The sequence below is a fragment of the Orycteropus afer genome, unplaced genomic scaffold, assembly GCF_000298275.1.
Source record: "Orycteropus afer afer isolate SDZICR_OR568_19922 unplaced genomic scaffold, OryAfe1.0 scaffold00265, whole genome shotgun sequence".
Classification (NCBI taxonomy): Eukaryota; Metazoa; Chordata; class Mammalia; order Tubulidentata; family Orycteropodidae; genus Orycteropus; species Orycteropus afer.
The window spans coordinates 1,559,975-1,578,464 of NW_006921852.1; the positions used below are offsets into that span (position 1 = coordinate 1,559,975).

The 18,490-nt window shown below is 35.3% G+C and overlaps 2 protein-coding genes across 2 annotated transcripts in view; one reads left to right on the forward strand and one right to left on the reverse strand.

Moving 5' to 3' along the window:
* The window catches only part of MIS18BP1 (MIS18 binding protein 1), a 51,257-nt gene extending 39,482 nt beyond the window's left edge, over positions 1-11,775 (forward strand). The window contains exons 14-16 of the mRNA XM_042782223.1: positions 1,340-1,427; positions 11,521-11,575; positions 11,672-11,775. Coding sequence (XP_042638157.1) covers positions 1,340-1,427; positions 11,521-11,575; positions 11,672-11,775 — 247 coding nt within the window. The remainder of the gene's footprint in view (positions 1-1,339; positions 1,428-11,520; positions 11,576-11,671) is intronic.
* Positions 11,776-15,123: 3,348 nt separating this feature from the next.
* Positions 15,124-18,490, reverse strand: part of FANCM (FA complementation group M) — a 99,456-nt gene continuing 96,089 nt past the window's right edge. The window contains exons 21-23 of the mRNA XM_042782221.1: positions 17,465-17,834; positions 16,076-16,367; positions 15,124-15,232 (exon numbers count right to left, since the gene is read on the reverse strand). Coding sequence (XP_042638155.1) covers positions 15,124-15,232; positions 16,076-16,367; positions 17,465-17,834 — 771 coding nt within the window. The remainder of the gene's footprint in view (positions 15,233-16,075; positions 16,368-17,464; positions 17,835-18,490) is intronic.

The window sequence follows — 18,490 nt, forward strand, 5'->3', positions numbered from 1 at the left end:
ATTGGTATTCAACTGGGATTTACTCCCAGAATCAGGACTAGAAGTTGTAGGCAGTGGGGTGGATTGAGACAAACTATTTTGGTTGGCTACAATTTTCCTCTAAAAATTATAGCCATTATGGGAAATACAAGAAGAATATAACTGTGTAAAAATAAAAGGTTTGCTGACCTGAATTGAAAAACCAGCACAATTGGAATCTATAAGTTAACTGAAGATTTCATCACATGGCATATTCTTTAAGTGATCAACTGTGAAATCCAGTCTTGCTGGAGGGAGAATCTAAACAGAAATAAGAGGTGTAGCAAAAGGGAGTTCTGGATCAAGAGGTCTTAGTAGGAGTTTTGGAAAAGAGGCAGGAAGATGGATACTAGAAAGCTCATAGATGAGACAATGAACAATAAGCAAAAAATAAACTATAATTTCCTAGAATATTATTCAGTGTTTCCTTTAAAATGTTTGATTGAAGCCATTTTATCCACCTGTATAGCCACGCCATTGCCTTTTTCTTTTTAATACCTGCTAAAAAATCTTTAATTCTTTTTGTTTGTTTCTCTTTAAATTTTATCTATTTTGTTGTTGTTGAAACAATATACAGCAAAAAAGACATCAGTTCAACAGTTTCTACATGTACAATTAGTGACATTAATTATATTCTTCAAGATCATTGCCTTTTTTTATTTTATTGTGATTTGGGTGAAAGTTTACAGAGCAAATTCAACTCCATACAGCAGTTCACACACACTCTGTCTCATGACATTGACTGCAAACTCCCGCAATGTAACAGCTCTCCTCCCCCTTCTTCCCCATAACCACTTCTTTCCTGTGTCCTTCCCTCCATGCACTCCTGCCCCCAAGCTGTCTCCGTGTGCATACATAGCTTCTATTCTCCCATAACTGATCTCTCCAAGGAGTGTATCTACCTAATATAAATGTTCAGTACATATGCCTGTCTTTTGTTTGGCTGGAAGCCACAGGAGTAGGTTCAATTCCAGACCTGAAGAGCAGCTAGGCCCCATAGTCTCAGGGGTTCCACTAGGCTCTATCAGACCAAGACCGTTGCTTTTTTAAACATGTTGTTGTTATGTGCCATTATTTAATATTGAGACATATTTTTTTTTTCTTCAGAAAAGTCACTAAACAAACAGTGGTAACTTACAACAAGCTGCAATAAGAAGTCTTGGGGGTAGGTGGGTTAGGAATATGACTCCAAAGTTAACGCATTGTAATACTCAATGTCTAGTTGAAACACATTTTAAATTACTTTTTCCCTTCCTGTTCAACTTGTGGATAAAAAGTATGATAGTTAATGTTGATTTGAAATCATTTTGTATTCAAACAGGGATGATTGTGATAAATATGTTTATCATATGCAAAAAAAACATAAAAGTAATGGTGGTGTTGTCTGGGGCAATATCAAGAAAAAATCTGTAAGTATTTTTATTCTTAATCCATTTACTTAATACATAATATATCTACTTAACTATAATATATAACACACTGTGGGAGATGAAAGTTAAATAATAGTCCCTGCCCTCAAGATGTGTACAGCCTAATGCAAATAAATTATAACCAAAGTCCTATGTATTGATTATGTAGGTAACTGCATAAGTACTCTCAGATTAGAGTAGGAGGAATGAAGTTCTAATGGCAACTCACAGAAGGCAGCATTTGACCAAGATGAGAATGAGTAACAATTTTCATTTGGGGAGTCGGGTAAATAGAGGGGAAAGAAAACACAAACAAATCAGGAGAAGGTAGATATTTCAGGCAAGACACAGAAGCATATTATCTGTTCAATGAGGAATAATCTAGAATAATAAAGTCATGGTTTTCAAGTATAAGAAATTTAATAAAAATCCATGCAGAATTAAAATGGGTGGAAATGTTTTTCAGATTCAGCTTTTCCATTTTTTTTTTCTATTCCAATTTTAAAAATCCCATTAACTCAAAGTTGTCTTAGTAGTGTTTATCTCCATTCAAGGAAAGAGAATACTTTATCCCCTTGAATTTTTAAATTTTCAGTTTCTGATTTTAATTTGAATAACTGATACCTAGGTAAGAGTGCTAGAATTCTTTCAAAACAGATTCACCTCATATTTTCTCAAAATAAATAGATAATCACAGAGAATGATAATTTAACTACTTTAGCACCCTCCTAAGGTTGTACTGGGAGCTCTCGTGTCACAGTAGTCAAGGCATTCAGCTGCTAAAAAGGTTGGCAGTTTGAAACCACCAGCCGCTCCACAGGAGGAAGATGGGGCAGTCTGCTTCCATAAGGATTTACAATAGTCTTGGAAACCCTATGGAGCATTTCTGCTCTGTCCTATAGGGTTGCTTTGAGTTAGAGTCGTCTCAATGGCAGTGAGTTGATTTGAGATTGGGTTTAGGATGGTACTCCTTCAGACCAGATTATGGCATCTCTTCCTCCCTCACTCAGTCTAAAATACTTATATTGCAAACTCGCCAAAATATAATTTCTCTCAAGAGAGTCTCTAAACACTGGTATTTTTAATCATATCCAGTCTTTATGGGCCTTTTTATCTAGTCTTTTTGGGAATGGTAGAGTGATCTGAGTGAGTGAGCCTTAGTTTAAAATCAGTCTGGGACTAAATTCTTCAAAACAAATCTGTACTAATATTGAAGCAGCAGGCAAACTCCTCAGTTTCCTAAAATTCCCGTTCTCCAGTCCCACATTACTTATGAGAATGAAATTTTGGTCAGTTTCAAAGGATCTGGAATCATCTTAATTTAGTGAGAAAGCCTTTGATAGGAGTCTAAAACTTTGAGTTCTACTCCCTGTTTGCCAGCAAGAAGCTGGGTTGCTTTGACAAGTCCATTTGTCAAGTGGGTATTTTGTTAAAACCCAGATTTCTAATCCAGTAGATCTGAGATACTACATTTTAAACACTCCAGGTGTTTCCCATGCTGCTGAGTCATAAACCACACAGGGTAGCAAGACCCCAACCCACTGAGTCTGTTTATTCACCACAAAATGAAGAGGTTGATAAGGAGTATAAGGACCCTTCCTATTAAGACTTATTTTTCTATACTTCTGGGGTCATCTTAACTACTTCTGTGCTTTTGTTAATGGGTTATAATTTGAGCAATCTACCAAACTTTTTATCTTTGTGATTTAGCCCCATATTTTTCCATGGCCTATTTTGGAGCCAGCATGTTATAATGAAAACAGCAAAGGATTTAGTTGGTGTTAAAAGTTCTTGTTTCAAGGTCTGACTCCCCATAGTTGTTTCATGACACTGGGAAGCTCCTTGAGACTTCTAATCATATTTTCGCAACGTGTGGTAGAGCAATAGGAATCATGGTATTGGTTTATCTGAGTTGTTTTGAAGGTTAAAAGATGTATTACAACATTTTGACTCATGTCACAAGAAAAAAAAAAATGTTTTATATATAACCTATGAGCATCTGAGAACTTTCTTACTTAGCTTTTTGTTGCTAGGTGCCACCGAGTCAGCTCCAACTCATAGCAACCCTATGTAAAACAGAATGAAACACTGCCCGGTCCTGTGTTGTCAGCCTCACCATCCTTGCTATACCTGAGCCCATTCCTGCAGGCACTGTTTCAATCCATCTTAAGGGCCTTCCTCTTTTCACTGACTCTCCACTTTACCAAGCATGATATCCTTCTCCAGGAAACGGTCCCTTCTGACAATATGACCAAAGTAGGTGAGATAAATAAACCCTGGCCACTCTCACTTCCTAGGAGCATTCTGGCTGCACTTCTTCCAGGACAAATTTGTTCATTCTTCTGGCAGTCCATGGTAATTTCAATATTCTTTGCCAACACCACAACTCAAAAGCATCAACTCTTCTTTGGTCTTCCATATTCATTGTCCAGCTTTTACATGCATATGAGGCAATTGTAAATACCATGGCTTGGATCAGGCGCACCTTAGTCTTCAGAGACATCTTTGCTCTTCAGCACTTTAAAGAGCTCTTTTGCAGCAGATTTACCCAGTGCAGAATGTCATCTGATTTCTTCACTTGTGCTTCCATTGATGTTGATTGTGGAACCAAGTAATATGAAATCTTTGACACTTTCAATCTTTTCTCTGTCATAATGCCACTTATTGGTCCACTTGTGAGGATTTTCGTTTTATGTTGAGGTGTAGTCTTTAATCTTCATCAGTAAGTGCTTCAACTTGTCTTCACTCTCAGCAAACAAGGTCGTGTCTGCATATCACAGGTTGTTAATGAGTCTCCCTCCAATCTGATGCCACGTTCTTCTTCATATAGTCCAACTTCTCAGAACATTTGCTCAGCATACAAATTGAATAAGTATGGTGAAAAGATACAACCCTGGCATACCCTTTTCCTGATTTTAAACCATTCAGTATCCCTTTGTTCTGTTTGAACGACAGCCTCCTGGTCTGTGTATAGGTTCCTCATGAGCATATTAAATGTTCTGGAATTCCCATTTTTCTCAATATTATCCATAATTGGTTATGATCCACACAGGTGAATGCTTTTGAGTAGTCAATAAAATACAAGTAAACATCTTTCTGGCATTCTTTGCTTTCAGCCAAGATCATCTGACATCAATCAGCAATGATATACCTTGTTCCACATCCTCTTCTGAATCCAGCTTACATTCCTGGAAGTTCCCTGTCAATATACTGCTGCAGCCATTTTTAAATTATCTTCAGCCAGGTTTTACTTGTGTGTTGATATTAATGATACTGTTCGATAATTTCCACATTCTGTGGGATCACCTTTCTTTGGAATGGGTACAGATAAGGATCTTTTCCAGTCAGTTGGCCAGGTAGCCGTCTTCCAAATTTCTTGGCATAGACAAGTGAGTGCTTCCAGCACGGCATCCATTTATTGAAACATCTAATGGGTTTTCCATCAATTCCTGGAGGCTTGTTCTTCCCCAATTCCTTCAGTGCAGCTTCGACTTCTTCCTTCAATACATTGATTCTAGATCATATGCCACCACCTGAAATGGATAAACATCAACCAATTCTTTTTGGTACAGTAACTCTGTATTCCTTCCATCTGCTTTTGAAGTTTCCTGCATCATTCAGTATTTTGCCCATAGAATTTTTTAATATTACAACTCAAGGCTTGAGTTTTTTTCTTCAGTTCTTTTAACTTGAGAAGTGCCTAGTGCATTCTTCCCTTTTAGTTTTCTAACTCCAGGTCTTTGCACATTTCATTATAATAATTGACTTTGTCTTCTTGAGCTGTTCTTTGAAATCTTCTGTTCAGATCTTTTATCTTATCATTTCTCTCATTTGCTTTAGCTACTCTTTGTTCACTGTCTGCTATTACTTACTTTTACCGTAGGGGATATACTCAGTCATATTTTCTGTTCTATTCCACTTCATTATTTGAATTACCAGTCTTGACAAATAGTTTGAAAAACACACTGACACAATGTATGTGAACATGTGTAATACACTCACTCCTCACTTACAGACTTGGTTAGGTTCCAAAGTCCAAGTCATTATGCAGAAATCAACATTACGTAAAAATAGAGAATGACCATGTCAGATCACAAAAAAAGATGATGACTACATCATTACATAACTGCCAAACCACTCTGAGAATCATGGCCTGGCTAAGTTAACAAACACATCATAACCAGCATTATTTTCCCCTCACACCTGGGAGTTCATTACTGCCAGACATGTTGTTAAGGCACAAAATTGTTGCATAGATTTTTTTTTTCAACACATTGTGATTTATGTGAAAGTTCACACAGTGACTTGGTTTGCCTTTCAATAATTCATACACAAATTGTACTGTGACATTGGTTGCCATCCCTGCATGTTCTCTGCACTCTCATTTCCACCCTGCCTTCCCAATTTTCATCCCTCTAGTTTCTCTGCCCCTTCTTGCCATTTATCTTTGCTTCTGGGCAAATATTGCTTATTTGGTCTCATTTAGTTGATTGTTCTAAGGGGCACTTTCCTCACTATTTTGTATGTCAATATATTATTTGGCTGAAGGGTGACCTCTGGGAATGTCTTCAATTCCAGCTTAAAAAGGTGTCTTAGGGTGACAGTTTGGGGGGTTCCTTTAGTCTCTATCATACACTAAGTCTGGTCTTTTTTATGAATTTGACTTTTGCTTCTACATTTTTCTACCATTCTAAACAGCAACTTCTGTTGTGTCCCTCCTGATCAGAATGGCTGGTAGTAGTAGCAGGGCATCAAGCTAAAGGCAGCTGTGGTTTGTGTAGACCATTAGTTTTCTACACTAATTTCTTCTTGAGTCTTTAGTTTCCTTCACTCTCCTTTGCTCCAAAGAGGAAGACACCAATAGTTGTATCATACTGGTCACTCACAAGCTTTTAAGACCCCAGATGTACTACTCACCAAACTGGGATTAGAACATTGTCTTTATAAACTATGCTCTATGCCAATTGAGCTAGATGTCCCTCTAGAATACCTTAGCCTTCAACCCAGTAACTCAGTCCCATCAGGTGTTTGAATATATCTAAGAAGTTTCATACCGTGTCCCCATATGCTCTATTAAACATTTGAATACATGTGTGGTGTATACAGTTACCCACATCTATATGCATATGCTCAATTCAAATTTAACACCAACCACTAATGCCAAAGATGAAGAAATTGAAGATTTTTTTACCAATTTCTGCAGTCTGAAAATTGATCAAACATGCCAACAAGATGCATTGATAATTACTGATGATTGGAATGCAAAAGTTGAAAATAAAGGAGTCACAGTTGACTCAATGGCAGTGAGTATGGAGTTTTGGTTTTAGGACTTGTAGTACAATATTGGATAGGGGTGATCAATAATGGCCATACTTGTTTAATGTCCATTCTCAAAGGAAATGCTTTCAGTCTCTCTATTAAGAATAATGTTGACTGTTGGATTTGTATATATGCCCTTAATTATGTTGAGGAATTTCCCTTTTATTTCTACGTTACTGAGTTTTATAAGGAGAGGGTGTTGTATTTTATCAAATTTTTTTTTTTTTTTTTTTTTTTTGCATCAATTGAAATGATCATGTGATTCTTTTTATGTGGTGGATTACGATGGTTGATTTTCTAATGTTGAACCACCCTTGAGTCCCTGGTATGAATCCCACCTGATTATGTGTTATTATTTTTTAACGTGCTGTTAAAATTTCTGTTGGCTGGAATTTTGTTGAGAATTTCTGTGTCTATATTCTTGAGGGATATTTGTTTCCAGTTTTCTTTTCTTGTGATATGTTTGCCTGGCTTTGACATCAAAGTTATGCTGGCTTCATAAAATGAATTGGGAAATATGTTGTTTTTTTTTCTAAGTTTTGGAATAGTTTGAGTAGAATTGGTATCAGCTCTTCTTTGAGTGTTTGGTAGAAGAACTGTAGTGAAGCCATGTATGTGGACCAGGCTTTTTTTTTTTTTTTTTTTGCTGGGAGTTTTTTGTTTTGGTTTGGTTTTTAATGACATCTTCAGTTTCTCCCATTGTTATGGCTCCATTTAAGTTTTCTTCCTCTGCTTCTATTAGTTTAGGTAGATAATACATGTCTAGAAATTTCTCCATTTCTTCTAGATTACAAATAATTTCTTTTTCATAGTATTGTTATAATCCTTCTTTCAGTTGTTTCTGTTGTAATGTTGCTGATTTCATTTCTTATCTTCTGAGACATGAGAATGTTTGGCTAGTCATTTGTCAATTTTATCGATTCTCAAAGCACATCTTTTAGATTTATTGATTCTTTCTCTTGTTTTTGTTTCATTTATTTCTGCATTGATCTTTGTTATTTCCTTTTTTCTGAGGACTGGGGACTTCTTTTGCTCTTCATTTTCTGTTATTAAGTTACTAGGTTAAATTAGAGCTATTTTTCTTCTTGTTTGATGTATGCCCTTATTGCTACAAATTTGCCTAGCCCTGCTTTTGCTGTGTACCATAGATTTTGGTATGGTGTGTCTTCATAATCATTTGATTCTAAGAATTTTTTTAAGTTCATTTTTTATTTCTTCTATGAACTAGTAGTTTTTAATAAGCTGTTATTCAGTTTCCATGTATTTAATTTCTTTTTCTTGCACTTTGTTATTGCTTTCCAGTTTTATAGTGTTACGGTTAGAGAAGATCCTTTGTATTATGTCAGTGTTTTAGTATTTATTGAGGCTTCCTTTGTGGCATAAAATATGGTCTATTGTGGAGAATACATGTGTGCACTGGAGAACAATATGACTGTGCTGCTTTTGGATGATATATTCTGTATATATCTATGACGTACAGTCAGTTGATTATGCCAGTTGGTTGACTGTGCTATTTAGATATTCTGTGTTTTTATTGAGTTTCTTTCTGATAGTTCTGTCTGTTGTCAAAAGTGGTGCTAAAGTCTCCTGCTATTACTGTAGAGCTCTCTATTTCTCAAGTCTGATAGAGTTTGTTTTATGTATTTTAGAGTTTTGTCATTGAGTACATAAATACTTGTTATTGTTAAGCCTTCCTAGTAGATTTATCCTTTTTTGTCTAATGGATTTTGATTTGAAGTCTATTTTGTGTGAAATTAATATTGCTACTCCTGCTTTCTTTTTGATACCTTTGCTTAATGTTTATTTGCATCCTTTGATTTTTAACTTGATCTTTGGTATAAGGTGTGTCTCTTGCAGGCATTATACTAAATACACTAATGGGTCATGTTTTTCTTATCCAGTCTGCCACTCGTTGACTCGAGTGTGATTACAAACAGATGTGGATTCACTGATGTCATTTTGTTACTTTTTTTGTGGTGCTGACAGTTTCTTTGTTCCACTTAATTTTCTGTGCCAAGTTCTTTTTGTATGTGAATATTCTTTTCCTTTTTATTTTTCCTGTTTGCTCAGTCTTTTGGGTTTTCTTTTTCATTTTGGTGAGTAGATTTATTACTGCTCTTCTTGTGGTGACCCTGAAGTTTACTTAAGTCCTCTTAAAAGAGTGTTTTGAAATCCCATTGACTTCCTCTCCATATTGAAGTTCTATGACTAGATCTTTTTACTCTCCCTTTGATTCTTGAAGGTGTCCTCCCTCATTTACAGCTTAATTCTTTTATTTCTATTTAGTCAGTTTTTTTAACTTTATTTCACTTTTTTGAAGACTTTCAGTTAGTGTCAGTGATGTCATCATGTGTTTCTCTCTCAGATCATTGTCTGATGTTGTTGATTTTCTATCAAAAGGACTCCCTTTAATATTTCTTAAAAAAAAAAAAAAAAAAAAACTGGCCTGGTTTTTACAAATTCCTTTAGTTTCTGCTTATCTGGGAATATCTTAGTTTCACCATCATTTTTGAAGAACAGTTTTGCTGGTTATATGACTCTTTGTTGACAGTTCTTTTCCTTCAGGGTTTTATATATGTCATCCCATTGCCTTCTTGCCTGGTTTCTGACAAGAAATCAGCACTTAGTTTTTTGATGTCCTTTGTAAGTGATGCTTCATTTTGTCACAAGCTGCTTTCAGAATTTTTTGTCTTTGGAAAGTTTGATTATGTCTTGTGGTTTTGAGGAGGGGTTTATAGTGTTCATTGAGCTTCTGAGATGGTTACCTTCTCGTATTTCATGATATATTTTCAGCCAATATACCTTTCAAAGTTTTGTTCAGTAGATTTTCTTCCCTCCACTTCTGGAATTCCTGTAATATGTAAATTATTCCTTTTGATGATGTCTCACATAACTCTTTGGCCTTCTTTATTCTTTTTTCTGATTGTTCTTCAAACAGGTTTAGTATCATAGGATTTGTCCTCTGTTTTGCTGATTCTTTCTTCCATTGATTCAGTTCCACTTCTTTATCTTTCCATTGAGTTATCTATTTCCTGGTGGTTTATTGTTAATTGTCTAGATTTCTAGTTGTGGTTTTTGTATGACTTGTAATTGTCTGTTTGTCATTTTGTTTTTGTAGTGTTTTCCTGGATTCTTCAAGGGTTTTGTGTTTTCCTTGATTTCTTTGATGATACTCCATATAAGTCTCTTGGATTTCTAATCAGGTAGTTCTGTTACCATCTTTTCCTCAGGATGGTTTTCTGCCCTTTCCTTTGGTCATTATTTGAGCTATATTATCATGTTTCTTTATATATCTTTTGTTTTTGAGGTATTAAGTTGTTATTTATTCACTTATCGTATTTTGTTTGTTCCATCCTGGCATATTAGGGTGGGTAGGTCAGACGTGCTTTCTGGATTGCTTATCTGATGGGACAGGAACCTGAATCACTGTTCAGTGGGCATGTGAGACAGCTGATGGAGGGTTGGGGTAGGCATTTGCCACTACCTGTTATCAGTCCAGCTGTGTGGAGATGCCCCCAGCCAGTAATTGGGTTGGCAGAGTAGAGAATGGAGGAATGTGGTGAGTGGCCAAAAATGCCAAAACACTCTCCCATTGCTCAATGGGTCTGCTGGCAAAGTGAGGACATTTGGCTCCTGAGCGCTCCTGCAATTTGGAAGGTTGGTAAGAAAGGGGTGAAGATGATGGATGGGCAGCTGGGTGCTCCAGAGCACTTGTACTGTTCAGCAGGTTGGGAGAGGTGTTAGCAGTAGAGAGTAGAGACATGACTGGGCATGCTGGAATGCTCTCATGCTGATCAGCTCAGAGGTTAGCAGATAAGCAGACAGGTGTGTGAGGGTCCTTTCCCTTCGCTTGATGGGTCAGTGGGGAAGAAAGTATTCTTATGCCTCTTGGAATCTGCTGGAGGGGGCTGGTGTCTGGCATACTGAAGTCAACATGGGGGGTTGGGAGATGGGCAACTGGGTACACCAGAGCACCCTCAAGCTATTCAGCAGGTGGGTAGGAAGAGTTGGAAGATGGTAACTGGATAAGGAGGGGAGAAGGAGCTTGTACTGAAGGTTTCCAACAGTCAGGGTTTTGGGGGCAAGTGATTCATGCTGCTAATCACATGGAGGATGAAGAAGGGAAGCATATTCCTCTGGTCACTGCAGATAGATTTATTATTTTTATTATTATAAATGCAAAATGTTAGATAATGAGATAGACAATAAATAAGGAGTAAGTGTACTATTAAAACTTACCACATACATTACCTACCATTTTAGCTTCAAAGATTTTGAAGTACAGAATTGAAAGTTTGCTAGGTAATATTTTTCAAATGTGGATTTTTACCTACAATCAGTAATTATAATTGTGATAAATTGTTTGTATTTTGAGTTAACTTTGCTAGCCAATATATTATTTAAATGGAATACTTAATATATTTTAATAGCTTTCAGACACCTATACACTATCCCTTAACCACTGTAGCACTCACATATCATGGTTTCTTATATCATGTTTGCCAGCAGTGGGAAACAACATTGAATAAGCCATGGCTCTTGCCATGGATTAGAGGATTAGAGTTCACAGAAATCTATGATTTGAGTTGAAAAAAAAATCTCAGAGGTGTGTAGATTTGACTCACAGTGACCTCTCCTTGGGTAATTAGGTGGTGTTATAGGCATTTGTTCAAAGTACTCTGGGGATAAAACATGTTTAACTTTGTCTTAGTTTGGGACAGACTTCACAAGACATACCATTTAGCTATTAATATGACTATAAATTCTCTTTTAGGTTGAAACTGATTTTTCAACCCCAACATCAAGAAGAAAAGCCCCATCTAGCAAAGGTAATTTTGTATTTTTCTTTTGTAACTCACTTTTCAGGTCCATTGAACATAATCTTAAAAACATATTAATCCTTTTTATTAAAATTCTCTTTGCAGATTTAGGAGATAACTCTGGTATTGGAAAACTTTTCACAAATGCTATGGAGTCTTTAGATGAAGAGGAGAAAGATTATTATTTTTCCAACTCTGACCCTGAATAGTAAAATGAGAAAATATCATTTCTAGGACTTTGATTATTAAAGGAGACATTACATTTGTATCTTCATTTGGAGTACATGTATTTTCTCGGTACTATAGTAGCTTCATATGAAAAATGTGGACACCTTTTCAAAGATTTCAAGTGTTTATATTCAAAGTAAAATTTTCCTGTATAGAACATTCCTCATTGTTCCAAATGTTGCTTACTAAAAATGTAAGGAAAATTGTTTTGGTTGTGTAGCTATAAATAGATGTTTCTGTGAGATTAAAAAATATAGAGAGATAAGTCTCTCGTGAGGATTTAAGTCTATTTACACTAGGAAAATTATGTTCCAAACAGAGTTTTTTTTTAAATGTTGCTATTATTAAGCAGGGAGAAATGAAAGATAGATTGTTTTGGTGGCTACTGAATTCATGAAAACTTTAAATTAGCATTTGTCACACATTGAAACTATTTAACATACTTCTCCCCTAAAACCTATGTAATTTTATTTTTTGAGTATTTTATTAGAATCAGAGAATATATTTTGATGCATTCATAAAGCTTAGTTACATTATGCATAGTTTTTTTAAAAAAACTAGATTACACAAATATTCAATTAATAGATTTACCAATGTAAGATATCAAGTTAACATGTCACAGTAAGCATCCTTTTCCTCTCATTGGCAGCTCTTTTAGAAATAAACTTTTTAAGCAAGCTTCTTTTATCTTATTCTGCTGTTATGTTTTAAAATTTGTGACAAAATACTTTCTCTGGTTACAGTATATATTCACCTATCCCTTCTCTTCAGTTAGACTATTCAAATAAAGTTAGTTGTTTTCATATTTAGTTTTCAGTGTCTTTTAAACTACTGGCTCACAGGAAGAAGACAAATATGCATTTTTTTACTGGCCCAATTTAAATTTCCTTTAAAAGTGTCTTAACTTTTAGTAGAAAATAACATTTTTTTTTTTGTTTCTTAAGAAGTTAGTAATAATCAGCAATTATATTTTTATAGAATTTATAGAAACAGAAGATTAGAAAAGAACAGTGCAGTTCCAAGATCATTCTCCTTTAAACTGTGATTGCTTCTACACAAAGACTAGGTAGATGTAGGTGGAACATGACCTACACAAAGACTGGGTAGATGTAGGTAGAACATAACAAAGGGTTATTTTAGAGTGGCTCTATTAAAATACCATAAAACTTGAGTTGCTGATATTAAGTATAATGCTATTCTGCCTGAAGTTAGTGGACAGTATTTTAGGATTTAAGAAGTGGTCAGATCCCATAATGGGCAATAAAAAGATAATTCTGAAAAGACATGGACTTGACCCAATCCAGAAGTCTGACCCCTAGCCCCCATGTTCCTTGTGTCTCATCAGAACACCTTCAGCACCCCACCTACCAGATCCCTAGTTTTTAGTCCCTTTTTTTCCCTCAAGTCATAAAATAAGCTAGTAAGCCTACTGCAACTTCCAAAAACCAGTTAAAAGTGAAAAAGATTTTAAGGGCTCAAGGACTGAAACAAGAAGATAAGATTGATAGCCAGTAGGGATGACAGTTAGGGGCTAACATTAAAGGTATAGGAGGAGGCTGATCTAGGCATAAATATAGAGAGAGATACCTCTCCACATAGTAAGCATAAATAAATGAAATCCTCTCAATCATGTCCCTCATACTATCTTAATTTACATAATGTTTTGTCTGCTGGTGGACACAAAGGAAGTCAGAGTATGTAGTGTCTGTGTGGGAGGTCCTGCAAGGGTTATCCTACTCAGGCCAGTGCAAAGTTGCCAAGGAACTGTGCTACCTACATTAAGCTAGGGTAGAGCAGCCCTATCTGTCCCTGTTCACGTGCCCTATTGACAGACTATGCAGCAGGTACAAGCAGCAGCAAAATGCAGCATACCAGAACCAGGAAAAGAAGCCCCTTTCCTCTTCCTACTGACAATGCTTATAGTGTCGTGCTTACTATAAAGGAGGAATTCTCAAAAAGTCCAATCCATGATTGCAGAGCAGGTACTAAAGGGGGAGTTTGCATCTGAGAGGTAATATATTTATAGCTGCACACTACCCAATAACATAGAGCTTCTTTTCTCTCTGGCTTTGACAGAACTATTGGAGAACATATGCATGACATCAGATGCTTTCAGAAGAATTGAATTTATTCTCTTTCAGGAGCCAAGTTCACAATTAGAATAACTTTCTTTTGTTCCTCTTTATCACTAAGGGAGTGAGGAGAGAAGTCAGTCTAGTACCTGGGGTCTGGTTCTAGATTTGCCAGTCTAAAGTTGAATCAGTCACTTGTTTGTGAGTCTCACTTCTATCATCTGAGAACAAAGGAAAAAGAAAAGTGATGAGCTCTGAAGTCCATACAAGGTCAAAATTGAGGAAAGCTCTCTGCTGTCATATTTGCTCAACTATGAAACACTAAAACAAAAGAAATAAAGCAACCAGAAAATAGAAGACTAAATTGAGGCACAGGGATTTATCCATAATTCAACTCTGCTGTAGCACTAGACTGACTAAGAAGCAAGGGCCTCCAATGTTTCAGAAATAAACATGAAGCCATCTTAAAATAGTAAAAGCAATAAGTATCATGACACAACTTAATGAGTAAAAATCAAAGTCTGCATTCAATGGCTCATCTATAATAAAAATAAATCTTCCAAATCCAAGCCAATCTGTCACTTCTTTGAATATGATATTTCAACAGCATACAAAGTAAAGTACCTTGGCGTTAATATTAATAGGATTTCATTATATTAAACAGGGACATCTTTGGGAAGAAAGTTTTCTGATTGCTCAGTTACTAGGGCATTTATCTCACACACACACAAGAAAACCCTTAATCTAATATATATTTATATTCAGTACATTTTATATGGTCTAAATATTATATATAGCAGAAGTTTATATATAGAAGAAATTGTTAGTGACCATTAAGTTGGCAGCAGTAATAGACATAACCTCTTATGCTAATAAATTATAACAGTTTAATCTTTGGAAAATTTTCAAAATAACATCTCAACTTTAGTTTTTACATTCTTAAATGCACTGAACAGCACCTTTACTAAACCATTTTTATTCAATAAAAAATTTTTCATAATCTAGTTAATGTCAGAATGACAATTAGTAAATATCAGAGATGGTTTTCTTTTTTAATAACTTAAATAATCCATATAAATAAAAATGTACAATTTATAAAATATCTTTAAGAGATAAGGAAATATTATTCCCTTATTTACATATTTTAAACTGATAATCATCAACTACAGCAATGATTACTGAAGTGCACTTAGTATTGTGAAAGTTCTTTGATCACATCTTGAGTCTGATCATGTATCAGATTTCAGTCTACGCTGGTTAAGACTTCGGTAACATCTGCATGTCAAATACATAGTGAATATAGTTATAGATCTCCTCAGCCTTTTCATGAGATACATGTGCATACATGGAGATTTCTTGAGATGAGCTGAAAAATAAATTGGACAAAGAAAAACATTACAGTAGAACTTAGACTTTTATAAAATTTAATATGGTCATCTTCCTTAAGAACATAAAACTCAAAAGCCTTTAGCCAGAAAAAAATCATTTTCTGTATGAGCATTCTATTTCCAGTTGATACATCTTTAGGATTAGCTTAAATTAAAAAAAAAAAAAACTTATTCATTCCCTTTTTTAAAATGATATGTAGTAACTACATCTTACATGGGCGTCTGGCTTAATTAAAATGAACCTATTTTCTAAAATCTTCCCTTTTCAAGCATTTTAATAATAAAAAATTTAAAAAATTAACTTAAAATTTTTCTAGGTACAGAATTGAACAGTTCAGAAATGTTAGAACTTAAATGTAAATGCGTGTTTTGTGTTTATCTCCCCATAGAGTTCTAAAGCTCCTCACAGGCAATGCCTTATTTATTTATTTAGCCCCCACTAATGTCTTCAAATTCATGCAGTGACAATACATGCTGGCAGGCAAAAATATTCACTGAGGAAAATGCTCTAACAGATACTACCAAAACCCAACTCATCGCCGTGGAGTCAATCCCAACTCATAGCAACCCCTCCATGGGTTTCCAAGGCAGTATCTCAATGAAAGTAGATTGCCCAATCTTTCTTCCAAGAAGTGGCTGGTAGGTTTGAACCACTAGCCTTCTGGTTAGCAGTCAAATGCCTTAGGCACTATGTCACCAAAGCTCCCCTAACACTAGCTTTCTTAATTTTTTTTTGAAAATTTGGAATTTCCTATGGAATGCTTCTAAGAATCATTTTAAAGTAACCAATTAAAAAATATTCATTATTAAAACAGACATACCTGTTAGCCATTTTTTTCACAGATGAGAACTGGTGGCACATATTTAACGCAGTTATATAGCTTACATGGGGAATACTTAGATAAAACTGAAGCGTGTCCCATTTATTACTATTCACTAGTGTTGGGACATGTATACCAACATTCTTTCGTTGTTCCACTAAAGACAGTTCCTTTAGCAAATCTGCGGTTTCTTCTTGACAGGAACTGAAAAGAATTCGGATTCCAGCACTAATTAAGGCAGTCAGCAGGCTATCATAGTTCTTTGTTCTCCTAAACATCCTTGAGGTATCTCCTAAATATTTCATAATTAGGAAAAGGCAAACTTTAGTAACTAATATTAAGTAAAGCTGTTAATATTATACTTTAAATTATTAAAATCCCAAGATCTGAAAGTAATTCTCAAACATGTGAGAGACAAAATAGGCAAATAACTACACTCTGAATATCTTGAACTGGAATCAACATAGAAAGGTGAAGAGGCAGGAGACAGCTCATATTCCAAGATAATTCATTCTTGAGGCCAAGACCATATTCTGTATTCATCTTCAACTCCTTATAATGCTAACATTGAAGGGGCTTGTTCGGATGAACGTCTATAAAAAGTCTATTTATTTATTGCAAATAGTTACTAAACAAATATCTCACACACACATTTTAATCTGTCATCTTTGACTTGCTTATTAATTGACTTCCTTGCCTTTCCTAGTCATTTCTTTTCCATAGCCTACCTACAGCATCATTACGCAAAAAAAAAAAACAAACATAATTTTGACCTGTTATTTGTCTCTTTATTCCGAATTTATTTCCTTTGTAAAGGCCATATTGGCAAAGAGGATTTTATAGAATTTAGCACTGTGAGAACCTATGAGACACTTAAACCCTCACTTTTCAGATTTAATTTAAAAAAAAAGAAAGAAATCTGAGTGGACAGTTCAAAACTGAACTCTCTTTACCTACCTTTCAAAATCTGCTGCTTCTCTCATAATCAAAATTGAATAAATGGCACCTCTGTCTACCTTCTTAGTAACCCAAGTAATGAAAAGTCAACTCAGAGTAATGCTTGACTCCTCCCACCACCTCCTGCTAATCCTGCCTATTATGCATCTAAATCCTGTTCCTCTTCCCCAACTGCTACTTTAAGGCCCTCATTCATTATGGGGCTTCTGAAAAAGTCTTATGATTGGTCTATTTGCCTTCACTTTTTTACCCTTTAATTATCATATTATAAACTGCAAGTAAACACAGATTAATGAAAAACATGGAATTAGGTAAATATGTAAACATTCATAAATCAAGTATTTATATTTTAAGTTTCTCACATCCTTACAGAAGAATAAAGTAAATAATAGTCAAGTTCCTTTATAAACAAAAACACTTTCATATACAAACCTATTTTTTCTCTGTCCTTTTCCACGATCATACATATTCTTTCAAACATGCTCTGCAGGTGCTGGATGTGGTCAATGAGCTTATTCCTACTGATATTTAACATTTCAGATTGAGACTTCCTTTCCACTACCATGCGGTTACTCACTATGTAATCACAACCATTAAGGGGACAAACTTCTACTTCTAACCCATGAACTGCTCGTAGGGTAGAAATTACTTCTGAACCAGAAGTGATTTCACGATTATCTACAAGAATACAAGTTCTTTTTCCTTTCTGTGGAAGTCTAAGAGACGTATGAGTCCCAGTCAAATATCTTGAATTGGAACAATATGCCGCTGAAGTGCTAGAATCCTTCAGAGTACTACCAACCTGAAAAAGTGGAAAATAACAATCACAATCAAGTTAAATACATCCTAACACCATAAACTTATTACATCCGAAGATGACCCTCCTTACTGATAGCTAATAATCCTATTCCTTCCTTCAACACAAAAGTGACAAGAGATGGGGTTTTTTTTTTTAGGAAGATGGCATCCTACTAGCAGACTGCTGCAGATCCCTCTTTCAAGAGATTTACAGAAACTCAGTGAAACCCATACAAACAATGGTCCTGGAATTATGAGCATCTAATGAGAAGATAAAGTATTGGACTGAGAGAAGACAATACCTGATCATCACAACTACAACTCCTCTTCACGACAGAGACCCACATTCCCACCAGTTACTCAACCAACACAGAGAAAGCTGGAGAGTGACCCAGTACAGCCAAGCTAACCAAAAAAGTACACCTGCTCCACACTTCCAGATATATTTTTAAAAAGTAAAACATAAAACCAGAGTGAAACAAATCAGCACATAACCAACAAATAAAGACAATAACTTCAAAATGTCTCAGAAACAAGAGACAACTTGATTCAAACAAAAAAAACAGGACAAGATAGTAGAAAGAAATATCCAACTAATTAGGAAATCTCCCTAAGGAAGAACAAGTAACAGAACTATCTGATAAGGAATTTTAAAAAAAG